We start from the raw sequence: 22,605 nt of genomic DNA on the forward strand, positions 1-22,605 counted from the left end.
ATGTAGCAAACTTGAATGAGACAAAAATAAAATTCAAGTCTCTAAAATTAATAATGATATTTCAGGTTTCGAGAAAAATTGAGTCTAACATTTTGTTCCCACTTGCCCCTAGTCAAATACTCCTTAATTACATTCCAGCAGTATAAAAACAAATTCTACGAGTAAGCGCATATTTGTAGTTGCAAAATAAAAACATACGAAATGTACTGAAACTTAATGAACAAAGATAAAGAAACCCCATACCATGCAAACTCATTATAAAAGAGCAACATAACACCTGTAATTTCGAGATACGCAAAGGTAGTTTTTAGCAGTTGTAACGAGACAGTGCCTAGTTATCCAGTACAAGTTTGTTATTCAAATTAGTAAACCAAATTAGCCCACGATCGTCCGAGCACACCTTTAATAGCCGATCTCAATTAAAACTTGCGGCAGTGCCTTTTAGTTCGTATTGCATTTGAGGCTAACTGGGGCTACTTGTGCGGTATACGTATAAGTCTGTACCGTTATTTCCCAGGTGCTGATGGTATACTTAATTGCTCTTAAACTTGTTAAACTTTGACTCCAGGTCTGTGGAAATAGGATTTAAAGTTCTAGTAGTTTGCTGTGATCTCAGATGTATTTACAGAAATGATGTCATGATGTATAACATAAGTGCTTTACTTTCATGTCTTTCATGATAAAAACGAAAGTAATACAAGGGTGAATCTAATACGACATGAAGGGATACAAACCTACCAATATATGATTCTAAGAAACCTTGTGATATTTTATTTCAAAGAAATTTATTGTATTTATCAGTTTTCATTCGTGTTCTTGTCGTTGACCGGGCAAGCGCAAAACATATCCTTTTTTCTGCTTGGGGAAATATGCTCTTATTTCAAACATGCCGCATTTCGGAATTGGTTAGAGTGAAATTCTGTCAGCAAGTTAGATAATTATTACTTTTAATTATAATCTTATTTTCCCATTCTGTTTGATATATGCCAGTTTATTTATTAATCAAAAATACATAAACTACACAAACAAAAAGGAAGATAAAATTAATACCTTAACTAAACCTAAACTTAAAACTAAACCTTACAACCTAAGGGACTAAAACTAAAATACATCTGAATATAAAAAACCTCCCCCAAATTCCTTGCTTCCGACATAGACCCCAGAATGCTGGTGGCGTTACCTCTCTGCACCACCAGACTCAACCTCTGTGCAAAGAAGAAGCCCGCTCTGTGGTCCCCCGAGAAACCTATCAGGTTCCGACACCTTTTTTAATATATTTTTTTGGATCGGACGACCAAGGCCGCATAGTTTCTATAATAGCAAGCGCTGCCTGCTATAGAAACTATGCACAATCTGTTTTTGAATTAAAAAAACTCACGTAACTTACAAAAAGTTATTTTTACAATACCATCAAACTGGGTGCTCGACCTAAAAGGTATTAAAATGTCAACACTAGGTCAAAAGCAACACGTCACAGGGCAATAGATACACTGACCTAATTACTTGGCCCAAAAAGGTCATAAACACTATCCCTTAGATTTAGAGGCCCTTAAGCTGTCGCTATTAGGTAAACGGGGATCAACAAGTAGGCTAATGTCTGCATTCCGGCCCCTACTGCGACCGCCACAGTACATAGAAAATCGAATATTGTGCACAAATATTCTCTTATTGAACTCTTTTATTTGGTTAGGGGCCTATCGTAACTTTGAAACATTAGTTGTGCGATGTTTCATTGGCTTTTATTGAAAACTGTTGAATTTTCAGAAAGCTCACCGATCTAACCTAACCTAATGGCTCCTACAAGATGATTTTTTTTTCAAAAGTATAGAAAAAAATTGGTTTTCGTAAAAAAAAAAACGCGTTTGCTCTAATGAATATTTAGCAAATTTAACTTCGAAAATTTAACGATTTTTGCGATATGATAGCATTTTATTTATAGGTGTTAGTAAATTAGTGAAGATGGCCTTATTAAACCTGTAGAATGTTTTTATATAGTGAAGTAACCATGAAAATCAAATCAACTGTTCCTCATAAAAAGTTAATACTACGCCCACTCACTTTTTTTTCTAATTCTGAATATCAATCCCACAGTTATGTAGCTCAGTAATCTACTTAAGTCTTCAAAATTACCAGAAGGTTGTTCAGAAGTATATGCGTAAGGATTCAATTTCGATAAATTGATTGAACCTATACAATTAAAAAGTATTTTTACTTAGGTAGGAACTTATTCTGATTCAATGATATTATTAGCGGGAAGTACAAATGTCAAGTAGGTATAAGATTCCAATTTGCCAAGCCATACGATGACATATACTCTTCAAGGCGAAACGGAGTGAATTGTAGAGAGACTGTTTATTGGTGTAAAGTTTTACTAAGTTCAAGTTTAGTATTAATATAACTTTGTAATATAAGTTTCTTATTCATGTCGCAAGTTCACAGGTCTACCAAAGCCGATGATAGGGATTATGCATTATATGCAAGCGTTGATAGGGGAACACACTGCCGGGTTGCATCGCAACCATGACGAGGTTTGCAGTTTTAAAATATATTGTTTCAAAATTCAGCACCTTAGCTCCTGGCATCAAAGTTTTGGATGAAAGTTCACTTTACCTCCTAGGTTCACCGATCCTGGACGAAGCCTTCCCGAATTACATTAATAATCAGCTTCAAAATTTTAAAAACTATTCGGACCGTTTGCTCACAATTAACCCTCACATGGCCTACACCATAATTAAATTTTGTTTGTTTGTCCCCAAATTTACTTATGTCCTGCGTTGTAGTCATTTTTGGAAATATCCCAACCTTTTGGAAATATTAGACCAAGAAATAAAACTTACAGTATCGTCCATTTTTAACATTACCTTTGACAACTCCCAGTGGTCCCAAGCCTCCCTGCCCATTAGGCACGGTGGTATTGGGATACGACAAACTTCTGCTGTCGCTCTTCCTGCTTTTCTTTCATCAGCGCATAACATTGAAAAACTGTTCCGAAAAATCCTAAAAACTGACCCCCTTATAAATTTGGACGTCCCTTTCCTGCCGGAGGCTATCGACAACTGGAAAACGGCCTGCCCTAACGCGGACTTGCCCATCACCCGCCATTCGCAACACCAATGGGACGAGCCGCTCTGTCTGCTGGTACGGGATAATCTGTACGAAACGTCAACCAGCACCACAGAGCGCGCTCGTCTCCTTGCTGCGACGAAATGGGAATCAGGCTCATGGTTGCAGGCCCTGCCATCAAAGAACCTGGGCACACTTCTCTCTACGAACACCTTCAGGACTTCTTTGTGTTTGCGCTTGGGGGTGGCTTGTGTGGCTCCTCATCTGTGCCAGTGCGGTGCAATCGTGACGCGTTTTGGTGTCCACGGTCTATCTTGTGCGAGAAGTGTCGGCCGTCTTTCACGACACGCGAGCCTAAACGACATCCTCCGCCGAGCTCTTGTCACGGCTGGGGTGCCGGCGGTTCTGGAACCGTCTGGTTTGGCCCGCGATGACGGGAAAAGACCGGACGGCATGACCCTCGTTCCCTGGAAGATGGGACGGCCTTTGGTTTGGGATGCCACATGCGTGGACACCCTTGCGCAGTCCCATCTTCCAGGAACATCTAACAGAGCTGGTGCGGCCGCCAACGCGGCTGAACACCTCAAGCGGCGCAAATATGCAGCCATTGATTCTGGCTGCATGTTTGAGCCGTTTGGGGTGGAAACATTAGGGCCCTGGGGCTCTGGCGCCCACGGCATATTCGCCGAGCTGGCGAAGCGCCTCGTGGAGGCGACGGGTGACAAGAGGGCTGGCTCATACCTTGCGCAACGCATTGGTATTGCCGTCCAGCGCGGCAATGCCGCCAGCCTTCTTGGCACCCTGCCCCAAGGCACTGAACTGGAGCCAGTTTTTTATTTATAGGTTATTTTTATTTATAGGTTATTTTAGTTTAGTAGTTATTTTAATTGTAGCTTTATGTAGTTTTAATTTTAGTTTATAATTGTTTTTATTTTGTTTATATTAAAGATGTATGATAGTTTTAACTTTTAAGGTATTCATCTATGGGCCACTAGTTGCCTAAAATAAAGTATTCCATTCATTAATTCATAGGCATAACATGCAAGCGTTACGTACTGCTATTTTCTGTGTCAATAGTGAAGCGATCAATCACGCTTATCACGACGCGTGCGACGTGTCGGCGCGACGCTTGTCAATGGCGGTGCCGAGCTGACAGGACACCCTTGCATGACGCTTCTATTTTTAACTCGTTAAAAGGAGCGTGTCTGGCAAATGTCAATGCAATTCAACTTCTTAAATGCTCACACACAAAACTCTTCAAGCGAAAAGTTACATCGCACTTGTAATCTCGTAGGCGGAAGCGTTGGTACTGTGGATACTTAAAGTAAAATACGACTTATAAATAAAATAAGAGCAAACTTGGCGAGTTATTTTTGTTTTTCCCTTTGAAATGAAAGAGGCTTAAAAGTTCAACAAAGATGAATTCGCCAAGACAAGTACGGTACGATGGAAATACCAAGTCCGAGAACTAAACTCTAATATTTAGGCCAATCTCGTGATCAACTGTGTTTATGTACTTAGTGCGATGAATTTAGTAGGTGTGCCAAATTAAAGATTAAAATGATTAATTGTATGGATCTCAATGGTGATACCCTGGCCGATACTGGACCTTACTACATTAGGGTTGGCCCAAGCTAGGCTACACATGGCATTTGCAATAACAAGGTGTGACAATGCCATGATTAATGTAATTTTTTTGTGAAAATAGTACGTTTATAATGACACTCCTTCATTTTTGATTTGTTTAAATCGGTGCTAAGTTTAGACGAGACATTAGATATTTGACTGTTGATATTATATACCAGTAGTTTTTCGGTGAAGGAAGGAAGTTCAAAGGTGTATTTGAAGTCTCCAACCCGCATTGGGCCAGCGTGGGGTTTATAGCCCAAGCCCTCTAGTGCACGAGAGGAGCCCAGAACCCAGCAATGGGACGTATACCTATAGGCTGAATTATTATTATTTTTTATGTGAAATAAATTTACTTGATACCACTAGCGTTTTCATCCCTTTTTATTCCACCACTACGTACTCACAATTTCGTTTATACGACTATTTAGGTGTTTTAATTAATTTATTGAAGAAATAATTATATATAACAATTAGATATAACTAAGAATTGACAATGATATAAGACGAGAGTTACGTATCAAGACAAGGTGTCTAAAAATAGCGTTGTATAAAAGAAATTCTCAATTTATTTTTGATATATTTCATCTGAGCCATTGATCTAGGTAATAAAACATTATGTAACGAAAAACTGGATTTGATAATGGATTTGTCTTGTTTGTTTGGAAGTGGGTATTCTATATATCCGTCTTTCATGAAATCATCACGTTACGTCTGGCTTCCTGTACGACATATTCAGAAGAGTATTTTTTATTGCCATTTGAAGGGTTTCATGTCTCCATTCTGGTGTAAATATTATTATAATGCCTTTTTTTGTCCTATAGTACAAAATTTGTATTTATGATCACATTTATGAGTACCCATTGAAGAGTTGGTTAGACCGCCTTAAAATTAGATACCGTAAAACGTGGTGAGTAGGTTTAGCGGGGAGAAGTGGGTTATGAAAGAGGAGAGAAGGTTTGAGAGGGGGGTGAGAAGCGATTTTAAGGCTACTGCTACAAAAATAATGTATTCCAATTTAAAATGGGGCTATAGGCATAATAAAAAAAAATCGATCCAACAATCTTCCAAAATCACCTTTGTATGAAAAACCTTCTCACCCCAAATACCTACGAGGCACTACGGGGTGAGGTAGGTTTTCCTCTTTAACGTCAAAGTTATGAAATGGAACTACCCAAAATAAATTTCAAACTAAAATACAAACGTCCGAACCATTTATTATATACACCATTCAGATTTCACATGTAAAAATAAAATTTTATCGAGGTTTGAAAGTCAAATTTCACCCAACTCACCCCATTTTACGGTAGCTAGCGAATGTAAATGGATAAGTAAATATTGCATGGCAGAGAAAGGGCGTGGAGACTTACAAGTTTTTACTTATTCGATTTTTTAACACAATTGTTGAATTCCTCTTCCACCGATATCAATATAGTTGTGCGAAACACTGATACCTCTAACTACTCCTATGATGCATTGATATGCATCAGATTACGAGTACATGCAAGTAATTAAAATCTGAATAGATACCTAATTATACTGATATCAGAATTACATCTAACTGATTGCATTCAGTTATCGTGCATTTTGCTCATAAATAACATGACTCAAATATCATTTTGATATACGTTCGAATTGGCCTGATAGATAATATTCTCGGAACCCGGGTATGTCCTTAAACTACGTCCAAGACCACCGGTGGACGGGCAGCAGCGTCCCTCAAATTCGGTGTACTCGACTGCGATCGCCAACCCGCCTGCCAAGCGTGGCGATTATGCCTATGTTCAGCAGTGGACGTCTTATGGCTGAGATGATGATGATGATGATTAATATACTCAGAGCTACGGCGCAGCACTTTGAAGCGAAGCTCAGCTAAACATATTTTTTTGCCATCACTTGTGTGGTAATCAAACAAACAGCAATCACGATGTTAATCGCGTACCATAAACTAAAGTGTCATTCTATGGAACTTGCTAACTATGTAAACAAGTCACTAGAGTTAGACTTGGTTAGACCAAGAAAAGTCTGCAGCGATTTTGATAGTCCACGCAATTCAAGTGTTATTAATACATCATAATATAATAGAAGTTTGACGTTTAAAATAACACTTGCTCTGCGTGGGCTATTAAAATCGCTGCAGACTTTTCTGGGTCTAACTGAATAAATTCATCATTCAGAGACAATTTCAATATGGCGGTTTGTTTACATATTAGCAAGTTCCATAGAATGACACTTTAAAGACGTTTGCTATCCCACCCAGAGATGTGTAACATTGCCCATCCTTTAAAAGTCGTATTTAAAAACACTCTTAAGAAAACTTCGTTAGGGATATACGTACACTTCATACTGTTCATAGCCGGTGCGATTAGATGAAGTCTACTACTGATCGGGACGGTAGCCCAGAGAGATTTCATAGACCGCTGGGCCAGACTTCCAAGTGGTCAATTAAGTACCTAATGCCAATGATATCATGAACTTATCAATGTGTTTGTTGCAGACATGTCCCGAAGCTTCATTGTGGTGGTAGCGGCGTGCGCGCTGGCTGCACTCTGCAGGTTGCCCGGCTCCACCGCACAGGCGCTCGCCCCTCAGTATGACTGTAAGTACATACGTCACTGGCTCAGTGACCCAAAGAGGATCTTGGCCTCTTACACAAGATAGCGCCACTCTGGTCTATTCTGCGCCACTTCACGCCATTTACGTAATCCGAGGGCGGACAGGTCTTTTTGGGGTTACGGTACGGTATCTGGGCAGTCTAGACGGACGTTTTCCGCCCGGGTGCCCCACATACGCTCCTCTCACAGCACGATCCTCCCCCATCCTCTCCAGGTGACCACGCCAGTGGAGTCGTGTGACTGTAAGGACATAAAGATTCATTTGTTTCCAATACAGAATGACCCTGAATATTTTCTTTATATGTACTAAGCTATTTTGTATTTGATACTCCAATAACTTTATACCTATTTTGTAGACATTTTAAACGCATAACTTTACTAGGTATTAGATAAATAGGCAGGTAGGTACTTTCTAAAATACCTACCAAGTACAGAGTATCATGTTTATTAATGTTCTCATAATTCTATTCGCCTTATAAGAACACTTAAGTGTAAAGTTTTGAACAGTGAGTATAATCTTTAAGAATTCAGAACGTAATTTATTCGAAAACATAAATTATTTAGGTACCTACTGTGATGATACTCGTAATATATATTTTATAGAAGTAGGTTTTTATTTTTTTATACATATTTTTTAGTAAGATTACGTAGGTACCTATACCGTAAAACGGGGTGAGTAGGTTTCACGGGGAGAGTTGGGTTATGAATGGGGAGAGAAGATTTGAGAGGGGGGTGAGAAGGGATTTTAAGGCTACTGCTACAAAAATAATGTATTCCAATTTAAAATGGGGCTATAGTAATACGCATAATAAAAAAAAATCGATCCAACAATCTTCCAAAATCACCTTTGTATGAATAACCCTCTCACCCCAAATACGAGGCACTACGGGGTGAGGTGGGTTTTCCTCTTTATCGTCAAAGTTATGAAATTGGAACTACCCAAAATAAAATACAAACGTCCGAACCACTTATTATATACACCATTCAGTTTTCACATGTAAAAATAAAATTTTATCGAGGTTTGAAAGTCAAATTTCACCCAACTCACCCCATTTTACGGTAACGTATAACACAGGTGTCTCATGAACCCTAATTTGAGTAAAGTGCCCAGGAAAATGTGCCCATCTAGGCAAAGTGTTCATTCATTCACAGCTATTTAGCGTCTAAAACGTGTTTGCGTCACTTTACGCAAAAACAAACAAGTAGGCACTTGTAGTCGCTATAAAATAAAGCTAACTTAGTAAGTTTTAACATTAACTTCTGGGATATTTGCTCACTAACATAAGTATAACTTATGATCAAATAACTTTACCTAACTCGAATTTATGGATGTGAGATTTGAATTTTGTACAAGTATACTATCAAGGTAAAAAATATCTACACATACAAAAAAATAGAAGTACTAGAATCACTTATCTCAGCCAAATAAAAAATAATGCGTCGTATGAGGAAATTAAAAGACTGGCACAAGAAATAAATTATTGGCAACTCCACCGACAAGAGCAAAGCTCTTAAGTTATGATGATGATGATGATGATAGAATATTATGCGCATTTATAAAAGTGTAAGTATTTAGTGTATATGTACCTGTTTAATAAGAATTTGAGCGCATCTAAAATCCTATATACGGCGACCTTGACTCACTAGATTTGCGTCTATAGATGTATCTTTCAACACCACAGCCATCAAGCTGTCCTGGAAGTCACAATTAAGCCATCAGGATTGCGTAGATTTAACCGAAACCACATGACACGCTAAGTCAATCTTCCCGTTGGCTAAGAATCACGTATCTCATTATAATCTGCATCTTCCTACTTATAGGATTAGTGGTCTGTGACCGTCTGTGACGCAACAGGTACGTAAGTGCCAGCGCTATATGAACATTGAGCGATTTTGTTGGTATAAATTATATAATGTTTACCTTTCGGCCACTTTCGAAACCAAATTTTCGAAACCAGTAGAGAAAACGGAATTATTCGTCTTGTTTGGAAACCGGATTTCCTAAAAAGAAATCAAAGTCTGTTTTAGAAACTCCTATATACCGAATACGGAATGTCAAATCTGCTTTCGAAACCTTAAGATAAACTGCGATGAGTGTAGGTAATGTGCTGTTATCGGACTAATCATCGCAAAAACGCTAATTAACACTATTTCTTTTAACACTTCCATACTTAAAATATTTAATACTTACACCTTTAATATTTAAAGCATCGTCTAGACTAGAGGTATGAGGATATATCAAAGGAATTAAGATCTAGGTCCCTTTTCGTCGCACTCTCTAGTTTTAATTAGCGTTTTGCGATGATTAGTCCAATCACTGGTAATGTGATAAGGGCTAGCATAAAGTCCCCGTCAGTTGAAATTATGAACAATATAAACAAACCATTCAATGAAATATAACCTAACCCAACCTGGAGTTATCATGGTTACCAATACAATTTGTCACTGGGTTAACGGTTTAACCGGTTAACCCCGATTCAGTGGGATGGTGCAAGTGGCGCTAAGACTACCTATTAAATATGGACATGGTACCATGCCAACCATGCATACCAACTTATTATTTTTATGCAGCTTTACGTTACTTTACGTATACGAGTATATTTTGATAAGTGTATTTTAAACGCTGCCACCGCGAAAACTTTAGAATATGAAATTGTAATTCTTGCATTAAATTATCCACTTGGTTGCGGCTACAAGAGCTTGTTTCTTTAATAAACAGTATAGAAACCTCTAGGGCTAGTTAGGAATTTCATTGTTAACTACCGTAAAACGGGGTGAGTAGGTTTCGCGGGGAGAGTTGGGTAATGAATGGGGAGAGAAGGTTTGAGAGGGGGGTGAGAAGGGATTTTAAGGCTACTGCTACAAAAATAATGTATTGTAATTTAAAATGGGGCTATAGTAATACGCATAATAAAAAAAAATCGATCCAACAATCTTCCAAAATCACCTTTGTATGAAAAACCCTCTCACCCCAAATACGAGGCACTGCGGGGCGAGGTGGGTTTTCCTCTTTATCGTCAAAGTTATGAAATGGAACTACTCAAAATAAAATACAAACGTCCGAACCACTTATTATATACACCATTCAGTTTTCACATGTATAAATAAAATTTTATCGAGGTTTGAAAGTCAAATTTCACCCAACTCACCCCATTTTACGGTACCTATTATTGTTATTTAAGCATTTCATAACTTATATTGCATATCACGTGGGTTGCTGATAATGAAGCTCAGCTAAAATTCAGACACATTTGTGCAACGTTGTGTCCATGAGATGTTCAACATGTTTCGTCGGCACTTCATCCCAAAAGCATTTATTTTCATTTACATAAGTATGAGTGTTTCATTCCTGGGTATATACAGATACAACCTTTGTAGTATTTTGGTACCTACCAAAGACATATGTAACTTCGTATAAGATGAATAAAGTCTAAGGAAAAAACGTGCCTCGGAAATCAAGAAAAAGTCATTCTCGGATAGATGCCGCACACATCTTTAGCCTATCCTCGGCTAGATGGCGTGACGACACACCGTTTCATATTTAACAATTTTAACAGATAGATATCAGTGATGAACATGGATCAAAATGATATAAAAATAATAAAATCATTTAACCATATATCTACATTTTTTTGATAATTTTATACGTTTTCATTTTGAGTTTTAGTCGTGTGTCGATAGATGGCAGTAAATGTACTGTGACTACAAAATTTACAATGACAGGACCGCTCTATTACTATCTATTCTTTTTGGTACCTACTTAGACATCGCTGTAAATGACTGTAGTATTGTGTTTCCAGTTGCTATGGAACTGTCACGATTACGCACCGGCGTGCACGACTGCACGTGTCTCCTGGGTAATGCGTATAGATACGATAGCGAACCAAACTCAACTGGCTCTGTCACACTAATATGGAAGAGTGAAAGAGAGAGATAACTACGCTGCGCTATGGAGCGTGAAAGATTGGCATCTTGTCTACGCACCCAGAAATATTAATATAATTTGTAATATCCTGTATAAAGTTCCGTTCAATTTAATATAGCGAAGTTATATACGTGTTACTGGTTAGTTATTATCAATAAAGTCAATTTCTTAGTATTGTGATGGCATGTAGGTATAACATCCCATACTTACTTTATTTACTTACTTCGGTAAAACTCCTTGACGTTTAGAAAACTCGGGATCCCTTCTGGTAGCATCAATTTTATTCTCCTTCAGCTATTTTGGTGCACTTTCCAATATTGAAAATACACAACGCACGAGTATAACTTTAGAATTATTATAGTTTTGTTTTACAAGGGAGCAAAGTTGTTGTTTAACCGCTCGTGCTAATATTGATATTGATTGACCGAGCAAGTGAAAGATTTCAAAATTAAATCACGAGCGTAACGAGTGGTTCAAAAAATGGAATCTTGAGCGTTGCGAGGGTTAAGCACAAAATTTTTCACCAACACCAACCCGAAGCAAATATTAAATGTAAAATATCAAACAAAATCAAACCAAATCAAATTCAAATGAATGTTATTAAATATTTATAATCCAAAATCAACATTTAAAAGTCAATTCTACCAGCAAACATAAGAAAACAACTCAAAATTTGCATTTGATTACTTTGCCTCACGTGTGAACTACTGATAGCAAAGTGCAACTTTGCTATCCGTTTTTGAAGTGCTAAGTAAGCCTTTTCGAGCTGGTGTGGTGAAAAAATATTAATGTCCCTTTTAAATTATTTAGGAAGCAATATTAATTTTAATATTTAATCACTGTCTGAAACTTCAGCAATTAATCCAAAACGAAACAAGCGTATTTAGCTAAAACAATGGTTTAATTTGCATATTCTATTAAGAATCAAAGACAGTTAATGCCCCAAGGAACGTTTTATTAATCGCATCATTGTTCCTAACGAATAAAAGCTGAATATCTATAAAGGCAATCGTCACCTCGGATAAAGTTTTAACAATGGTAGTAGATTAACAGAAAGTTTTGTAACTACCTTATTACGAGTAATTATAACTTGGGAATTGCAAAATTATACGTCAATACCTATCATATCTTGGCGCCTAGCGCCATTTTTATATAAATACTATAGAAAAACAAAAGAGAATTTAGTTCATTCAGAGGAAAAAGAAAAGTATATTTCGAGCTACGAGAATGTAAGCAAAACTCGAGCAGGATACATTTAAAATTTCCTTAGTCACGGACAACACTCAGTTGAGTCGCGGGATTTAGCAAAGCAATGCTGGATATATTCTTGGTGTAAAAATGTGACATTGACACTAACTATTACAGGACATTTAAATGAAAATTGTCTATAGACCGACTACTTAAATGAGTCCTCGTCTGCGCGGTACGGGGGCGACAGGGAAGGACGACTGGGTGGCGGGGAAGGTGCGGGCGGCAGGCATACGGCGCATTTAAGTGGTCGCTCTATAACGTCAATTTAAACACGAATTATATGTTTTATGATGATTTTGTTACTTCCACCAGGCGTGGCTCACTCCGCGATTTCATCGCTTTGCTACAGGTAGCTAAAAGTACATCAAAAAATTAATAATTCATAATTGGTAGTACAGGTAGCCAATTTTTGGGAAAGCCATAAGCCGCGCGTGGCGCTGTCGCCACCTAGCGGCCATATCTGTGCTGATCGTAACAGGCGCGTTTAGTTAGACTGTTAGAGAGTGAGTCTTCTGTACCTAGTACTATTATTTATTCTGTGCTTCTACATAGTTGGCATTAGTTACAGTAACTAGTTAGACCAAATCGAAACAAATGAACACAAGCAAGATTTGAAGTTAAATTGAAGGTATGTTTACAAAATCAACATAACTGACTACACTGGTTAACACCTGAAACGATAAACAATGTTCTTAAAAAAGTGTCAACCGCTCTAAGCAGTTATGTTGTTTTTGTAAACATCCCTTCAATTGTAGTCTCTAAGCAAATTCAAGTTGAACACACGTAGGTAAGTTGACACAAGGGTAGTGAGTACAAATTGCAGCAGAAATGTTTGTAATTAATGATGTTCACAGACGCAATACTCGGAAACTTCGACTGCTTTTGCGTGTTCTTGCAAATAACTGGCATTGTTGTAATTGTGTTAAAGGCGAAGGGTGGAGTGGAAATTTAAACTTTGCTTCCGTGAGAACAAAGACTACTTATTCTAAGATAGCTTTGCGGATTGCATTTGTGGAAATGTAGATGTTACTTAATTTAATTTAAATAGAAAACATGACGACTACCTTTAGTTTTTACGGCTATTCGTTATTATAGATATATACATTTAAATTATCTTTATGGATATGACCAGTGACCACGCAGCACGCACAAACATACAACCGCTTTAATGCGCCTTAGATTTATATGATCTGGTGATATCACCGTCAAAATCTAAAAATTACGTCAAAGAAATGAAAATTAAAATTAAAAACAAAAAAAAATATTGGTAGCAAATTTTAATTGCGTTCAATTAAGGAAAACGGATAAACATTTTATTTTGTAATATCGGTCTTATAACTTATGTATTTTACAAGGACCTTGTAAAGGTATTGGTATCGAGACAATGTCTATTTGTGTTTATAAGAGGAAGATATTTGTATTTTGTTTTACATACGATCTTTTTTCTTCATCCCAGCCAAAATAACGATGTAACATGAGGTCGCTTCTGTAAACAATGTTCATCATTTCGGATTGAAGGCCCTGCACGGCTCACTGCCTGCCTTCATCCTTCATCTTACCCATATCTACTAACCTCTATAACAACACTAAACCTGACGGCGAAGCTGTTCACAAACTATCGTTATAATCCTTACCTTACACAAAAATAACAGGGTTGTAATCGTAAGAATTGATCCAACGTCCAAAGTAGGCATTAATTCGAATACCGGACTACTTATGTTAAGCCTTATTAAATATTACTTAACACTATAAAAGTTAAAAATGTCTGAAATGTGCCATCTGTCGCCTTTAGTTCGTTTTTTTAGCATTAGAAAGAACTCCACAGAAGCAAGCGTGCAGTTTTTATCAGGCTCGTTAATTGTTAATAATTATTGAATTATCTAATGTAGCATGGTCAATACATATAATTTACTTCAAATTATTACCGCTACAAGTGCCGGATTTAGAACCTCAAGCTTACTTTTGCGAAGTTCTTTCTAATGCTAAAAAAAACGGACTATAAGTCCTGTAAAACTATATTTTATAAGGCCTAACTTATCTTATCCGATAGTATTTAACTAAGTAAATAAATTCACTTCCAGTAGCTTGGGTCGATTGGAAAATTGCTTGCTAATCCTAGCAGTTAAATAGGTTAAAATTGCTTTAAAGAACGGTACCTAGATATTTAATTGATTCAGTTTTGAAGTTCACATATGCATTTGAGACTATTTAGTTGTTTCAATAGATTAATAGTTAGTTCATGTGTTGTGTGAGTAGTATCATACTCGAGATTCGCGAGGAAGTTTTAACAAGCGCACATGCCTACATAGTTGACTCAATAACTTTTGTTTTCGTTCCCCAAAGCCCTTCACCAATAAAACTTACGAGATCAGTTCAGTTACTTTACTCCATCTATTGTTTAATAAGAAAACTTAACATTTGATGATGTATTTGGACGCTTTAACCAATAATTGCTTTGATTGACTAATTAACAATCTTTGGTACCTATTTATGTAATGTGTACCTTTATCTGTCATTTGAGATTTGTTGCATTTTAATGTACTTTACTTAAATAATAACTTGGTCTTTCTTTTGTATTAATTAACTTATGCACTGAAATTAGATACAGAGTCCAATATTCGTTTTTTTTTTCGTTTTTAGTTACCTCGGAATTTCGCCATATACCTAAAACCAGTGTCGATATATTTTTTATTTGACAGATTTAACCAAAAGGAAATTGATAACCATGAAACGTTTATTTGCATACAAAGGACCCCACACTATTATGAAAGAAAAATTACTTGAACTTTCGCAATACATGTCCCCATTTCATTCAAACGAAGTGGTCGCATACATCTCTCTGAAGGGTGACGAATATCGGCGGTCGGCGTCCGTCAGTTAACCCCTATATGTTACACGCAATGAATTATTATGTAGGCTCATGACGATCTGCATAATCAATATATCCTGTTTGAATAGACCGAGTGAAAGGTAGAATATTTGACAGTTATGTAGATCTTTTATGTAGTTGCATAACAATTTGTTGTATTATTATGCCAAAAAGTGACATTCCATTTCCAACTGCAGCTGCAATACTGTTCATTTTCTATGGAAATTGACAATGACAGGGACGCGTTTCCATAGTAAAATGAACAGTATTGCAGCTGCAGTTGGAAATGGAATGTCACTCTTATTCTCGATTAGGCAGCGCCGGACGAGCACTACTATGAGCAGATTCTCGCGCTACTGCGCAACCTCACATAGTCGTGGTAGAAGCTCGTGCACAACTTGAATGCCAAAAAATTTAGGCTTCGAGAGTCGTGGATGGTATACCGAGAACGCATATTTGCTAATAGGTTATTTATATTACCAAAAATGTTGGCGTGCGCGTTAAATATGACAAAAGTGGCACTCAAGAGGTAAAGTACCAAAACCTCACAATCCTATTGTTTTTAGGCTCGTTAGGCTTATTCCAATAAGGAATATGCAGAGAACAATTTTTAATCCAGATGAAATTATTGTTTTCTGCTGGTCATATGCGGTGTCGTTGGTGAAAGCAAAATGTAGTACTTAGGTATCCCATAGTATCATAGTTAATTAACCTAGCATAAGGAATATAAACAAACCCGGCACTTTGCGTGAGCCTCGCGGTATTATATTTGAGAAACTGCCACATTTGCCTTTGTGCTGAACCCTACTGAGAATACTGGAAAACAGCAACCCATTTCACTGAATATAATTTCGATTTGAAATATAAATAGAATCATAAGTTTAATGGTTATTGGGTAGAAGCGTTTGATGCGGGAGACTATATAGTTATTTATTGAGTGTTTGTCGGTAAATTATTTATGTATATATCAACAGTTTAGAAATATTTATGAATATTTTTCGGTCTTATTCCGATTTATGAACAACAACTACCATCAATACCATGATATATTTACCTAACTATTAGCCGATGTTAATTACAGAAAATATAACAGTTTATTTTGCCTGGGGTTAGAGTAGTGCAACGTCTGGAATATATATTATATACATTTAACTTGCTCAACCTGGATAGGTACAAATTTATAGACTATGGGTTTATTTTTATTGTCTTATTAGTTACTCCGCCTGTTCACTCCGGGAATAGTCAGTGCTAGATGAATTATTTATCTCGCGTTAATAATATACTTAGACGTATAAGTATATTATTAACGCGAGATAAACCTCTCGCGCAAGAGAGCTGAGCACAGGCCTCCTCTCATGCGCGAGAGGGCTTGGGCTACAGTCCCCAATGCGGATTGGGCTTAATAATTGATAATTGGGATTGGGGAATAATATACTTAATATTTTGTTGCCAGCATCAGCAGCAGCAGAAAGTGCGAGCGGCTGGGAGGCGCTAGGTGGACTCTACGCACTGCTTGCACAACACGATGCGCTGGGCGGGCACGCGCTCGCGCGCAAGTCCGTGCGCTCGCCTTCACGCCGCCTGCGCTTCGGCCGACGTTCGGATCCCGACATGCCACCTCAAGCACCAGTGAGTAGCATAACAACTCTTCAATGCTAGTAAACTAGTAGAGAGTAGAATATACCTTAAGGGAATTTAGCTAAACTTAAACCAAAAGATAGGTACTGCTCTAAAAGCCCAGTTTCCAAGTTACCATCGGTTTTACAACATGTATTAAGGGTAGAACTTGTATCATTTCACAGAGAAGTTTCAAAGTCACCTACCTAAGAATATGTCTATTGTAACAAACTTGATATCTCAAAGCTAGAAGACTACTGAAAGTTTAGAATTACAGAAACCCAAGACACTTTAGCGGGATTTTTAATTAACATTGTACCAAAATTTCGGGGTGTGAGCCCGCAACCAGCATGCAGCGGTATGGTTTATGGTTTAAGAACTTTATTCTCAAAAAGAATTTACAAAATTCGCTTACTTGAGAATACAATTTTTATAGTAGGTATATCTTAGGACTAACGTGCAGACAATATAAAATAAATAAGTAATTATTAAGTACAAAACATTAGTTTGGTTACAAAGTGGGTAAAAATACGTTACTAACCGGCTCGGATAGCTTAACTCGTGCGGTTAAATATGGTGCATTCCCGACGCTTACCAAGCGCGTGCGAGTTTACGCCGTCAAATATAAGTGTGACTTCCGACTTAGCGCAATTATTGGGAATAGTGAGTCGCTTTATACTGGTTTACCAATCATGCGTCCGTCAGCGGGTCAAAGGGAACTAGTCGCCTGACGAATGTCGGCGAGCTACGAAGCAGGTTGGCGTGGAGAAGTCAATTGGGTATAATAACGCAAGTCACAGAGTATTAGTATTTGTTAGAAATAGCTTACAGATTACAATTATTTGCAATATTTATTTTTTGACGTTTTTAATTATTATTTAATTTTTATCTTTATACATTGTTCTTTTACTGATGTAAGTATATAATTTTATGCAATTAACAAATAGGTAATTAAGGTTATTTTGCATTTATAATTTTAGTTTATTGTTTTTTATATTTATTTTGGTATGTTGTTATGCAATAAAAATAAGTAAATAAGATAATTGCATTTAACATTTTAGTTTATTGTTGTTTGTTTATTTTAGTATGTTGTTTAATAGTATAGTTTGTATTAGTTATTTACTATGAATATTTTGCAATTATAAGTTTATAAGACATACATAATAAGATTTGGTTGATTTATGCTATATAGTATATTAGATATTAAGATTACGTGCGTGATTTTTTTTTTTTTACGGATATTGTACATTTCAAAATATTTAGATTTTATCACCCTAATTTTTTTTTTTATCGAATTATAATTTATTTGAATTATACGTGCATATTATTTGCTTAACAAATATACATGCACAAAATCATTTAATTATTACATTATTTACTACATACAATTTTAGATGTTTTTTGAAGCTAGCTATGGATTTCGATTCCTTGATATCTTTTGGTAACTTGTTATAAAGTTGGGCACCTTCATAAATTATACTTCTTTTACCATATTTTGTCCTTGCTGGCCGTAAGATTAGGTGATCAGCGTTTCGTAATTTAATTCTTTGTACGTGATGTTTTTGTGTAAAGCCTATATGTGAGTGTATAGTCTTATGAAGAATTTTGCGGACCAATAGACACGTATAATATACATATGATTGAGTAAATTTCATTATTTTTAATTCTTTATAGATCTTTCGAGTTGGTGTTAAATAACTGTAATTAAATAATGTTTTTATTAGCTTGTTTTGCGCTCTTTGAAGGACCGTTAGATTACTAATAGCTGCTGCTCCGTATTGTAACCGCAACCCACGGAAAGCATTAAAAATTTCGCAACAGATAATGTTCGCACTCATCAGTGGTTGAATTAAGTTGGTCTTACTTCCGTATTCGAACTTCAAGATATTCACAAGAGACGATACGTACTAGATCCATTTCTAGATACGTTATAGTTTAGATATCAACTAGTTCTCTTTTGCAGCGCAATTCGGGCAACCAATGTCACTTTTACGTTAGATAGAGTAAGATATCTATTAGATGTGAATTGGATCTCTAAGTCATATCCTGTGGAAATCGTTCAAGAGTATCTCCAGAATCGCGCAAATGTCAAATTTGACAGGTTAGATCTTACACATATCGTTATCGTATCTTGGTGATGTCTAAAAGATATCTAATAGATGTCTATTTCAAATCCGAATCGGGCCTTTAATCTAAACCTTAATGAACTTACGATTAAACTAATTAACAGTGAGTTGCGCTTAAACGTATTTTACGTTAAAAGTTAAATAATTTTACGTTTAAATTTTTTTTGCGTCTAATATAGGCTCAATTTCAATCTAACATCATTACTAAAAAAATATTCTAAATTTACCCCCAAAGCGTTACACGTCCTTTCGCTAAAGCTCCCTGAAAGCGGTTCAATTGTTTGCTCCATTTGCTACCAACTTATAAACAAGACCCTCGTACTGCTGAATGGATTTACCCAACATTCTGACGGATTTTTGTAATAATACGATTGTGGGCAGATTTATACGGGATTTTCTGCATTGCAATACGTTTGAAGTCGAATATGTATGCATTATAAATTCAACGCAAACAAATTGGTATAATTGCGAGAAATTGTGTTGAAAGCAATCCATTAGGAGATAAGTAAGGTACAGATGTAGTGCATAATTATTTTCCTTCGTATTTTCACGGAAACGTACGAAGGTGTCTCGCTATTTCGGCCAATGTTGGTACAAAAAGTACTGAGGTTGATTGAATTAGCATGAAAAATACGAACGTTTCCGAAAAAATACGAAGGAAAACATGCACTACATATGTAATTAGTAAATGACAAAGTAACCGAAGTAAATGTAGTGGTAATGGAAACAACATTCTATTGACTTGCTCGTCTCGCTTGGCGTCTCGCTAACTAATAATACTTGTGAATTACTTACTATAGAGTAAACTAATGTTTGCGGAAATGTATTTAATGAGTAACCGTCTATAATCTAATCTTTTTTATTATTTGTTAAAGTTACATCTTTTTTTATGGTTTTACCCTTTTCATTTTCGTTCTTTATGTAGTACCATAATTTTGTTTTTGTAAAAGTACCATTTAAGTGAGTTCTTTAGTTTTACTGTAACTAAAACGTGAGTTTACAGTAAAATTAATTGAATTAAATTGAACATGATGATAATTCATCAGAAATCATATTACTTGTGGCCTTTCATGCTCGGTAAGCCATAACCGCAGGCTGCGTCTGGTAATATTATTTCGTAGGTACGGCATAAAGCCTTTATGATTTGGGTTGCTTTATTGTTGAACTTAGTCAATTTAAGGGTATAGGTCAAAATTCAACCTGCCACAATGTTTTGAACAAAGGGCCAATTGTTGCATAGGATAAGTCATGAGTAAAATTATACTCGCACGCTGAAACTTAAATGTAGCTGTGAGTCGAATAAATTGGTGCTGAATGCATGTCCAGAAGTAATGATTGGCCCATTAAACTAGGTGCCTAACCACAGTCAGGAGATTAGTGCTTGCCTTAAATTGAAGGTGAAGAAGCCAGTCATTGGATAAGAGGCCCAATAGTATACTTGTATTTAGTAATTTTAGTTAAATTGGAATGGACGACAATTAATGTATTCAGCATTGCCGTTACGTCTTTGTAACGCATTTTCGCTACACACTGGAAAATTCATGTTATCACCTACGACATAGCACTACGAGCATTGTCGAACCATTTCAATCAAAAAATTACTAGCACTTGTTTTAAATATTTTAAAATATTCGGGTTTATTAAGCCGTATTATGTATTATCTCTTCTTTTGGACTACTTTTATATATTTCCAATTTTGACTTAGTAACAAAACGGTGCTATAATCAAAGCAGACATAATACCTATATCGACGCTTATCATGAATAGTGACACAAAACAAAATGAAATGCCATTTGACTTTAAATCTTACCAGTAAAAGATAGAATATTAAATGCAATAGCATTTCATTTTTAGTTGTACCACTGTTCATGATAAGCAACGATATGTATTTAAAAACCGCTGTGTTACGTCAAACGCAAAGAGATTAATTAAATTAATTATCATCCAATAATCAATTGAACTAATTTTGACGTGTCAGTTTCACTGGTTAATTGTTTTGTAAATTAATAGTATCATAGATAATGTCCAGGATTCTCTTGTTGCGTATCATTATATTTAGCTATGATATGAGAGAGTTTTTCAAGTAAGAAAATGTGGCAAGCGATTTGAAGCTGGGTAAGATCAAAGGGTCTCTTCCCTTCACCCACACACCGGTGAGTTTGTGACTGACCGCAAAATTGATTAATCAAAATCTAGTAAATTATTCTTAATTACATATATCTGATTATACGTAACATACAAATGGCGGCAATGACTAAAGTAGCATTCCATGAAATTGTCTACTATTTGTCCCGTACAAACACGAATTTTCTGAAGATTTGCAGGTATAAGAGTTTCCTTTTCTATGACAAATGGAGAAAAATATGCACAGAAAAATAATCACCTGCTTTAAATGCCAAAAAAAGCAATAACACAGGAAATAAAATGCGTTTGTACGGGACAGCCCGTGAAGTGCTTCTAAAGTAGGGTCATCAGTTTACCGTCCAATGCTTATTTCCGTCCACTTGGCGTAGTTGCTACAAAGAATTGTGTATCATTAAATATATACAGGTATATATTTAAATTATACGCATATTTTGAATATCAAGACATATATTCAAATTATACGCAATTCTGTAGCAACTACGCTACATAGTGAAGGAAACAGGCACTGGACGGTAAACGACGCAAATGACCCTATATTTCCTGGGAAGATTTTGTGTAAGCCTTTCAAACTCGAACATTTCAAAGGAGTCTTGGTACCAGGACATCATAATCAACCAAAAGTTTGTCGCAGCTGGACGAGATGGAGGAGCTTCTGTCCCTGCGCGAGATCCGCACGCCGGTGCGCCTGCGCTTCGGCCGCCGCTCCGAGGAACACGCCGTGCCACATATTTTCCCACAAGAGGTACATATTTATTTCTCTAATAGACATATTTTTAAATAATCACTGAATACTTGTCACATATTGTTAATCATATAAACGGCGCGATTCGGGAAATGAATTAGAGATTCACTAGAGATGAAATAGTAAAGAATCTACTATTACCTTACTATCATCTACTACTATCTTTACTATTACCTTACTATCATATACTACATACTTATATTATCTTTACTATTTCATATCTAGTGAATCTCTAATAAATTTCCCGAATCGCGCCGATATTCTCTGTAGTGTTTAGATCGAAATTGAATCTAAAAAATAGTACAGTACAACAAAAGTAAATAGGTATTTATAGTTTTCGCCAGTTTACCGCTCTGTGAGATCAAAACCTTATCAAATTGTTTAAACAGAATTGTTCTTCTGTTATTTTGATTTCACTGTATATTATTTTGTAAATTTTCTAATTATGTGTCACATAAACGTTTACAAAACTTTCGCTTGCTCAGATAATGAATCATAAATATCATAATGAAAACGAATCGCATATATGAGACGTCGTGTCATTATGATACTCGTATCTTTGTGTACTTTAATATCCTTGTTTTATTTTCTGTGTTGTTCAAAATCCACGTGGATCGATGTTCCGT

At 36.3% G+C, this 22,605-nt stretch overlaps 1 protein-coding gene across 1 annotated transcript in view; it reads left to right on the forward strand.

Annotated features, from left to right (window-relative positions):
- Positions 1-22,605, forward strand: part of LOC134664596 (short neuropeptide F) — a 105,689-nt gene that overhangs the window by 79,740 nt on the left and 3,344 nt on the right. Inside the window, exons 3-5 of the mRNA XM_063521326.1 lie at positions 7,187-7,288; positions 16,803-16,978; positions 21,869-21,979. Coding sequence (XP_063377396.1) covers positions 7,187-7,288; positions 16,803-16,978; positions 21,869-21,979 — 389 coding nt within the window. The remainder of the gene's footprint in view (positions 1-7,186; positions 7,289-16,802; positions 16,979-21,868; positions 21,980-22,605) is intronic.

The sequence above is a fragment of the Cydia fagiglandana genome, chromosome 5 (genome assembly GCF_963556715.1).
Source record: "Cydia fagiglandana chromosome 5, ilCydFagi1.1, whole genome shotgun sequence".
Taxonomy (NCBI): domain Eukaryota; kingdom Metazoa; phylum Arthropoda; class Insecta; order Lepidoptera; family Tortricidae; genus Cydia; species Cydia fagiglandana.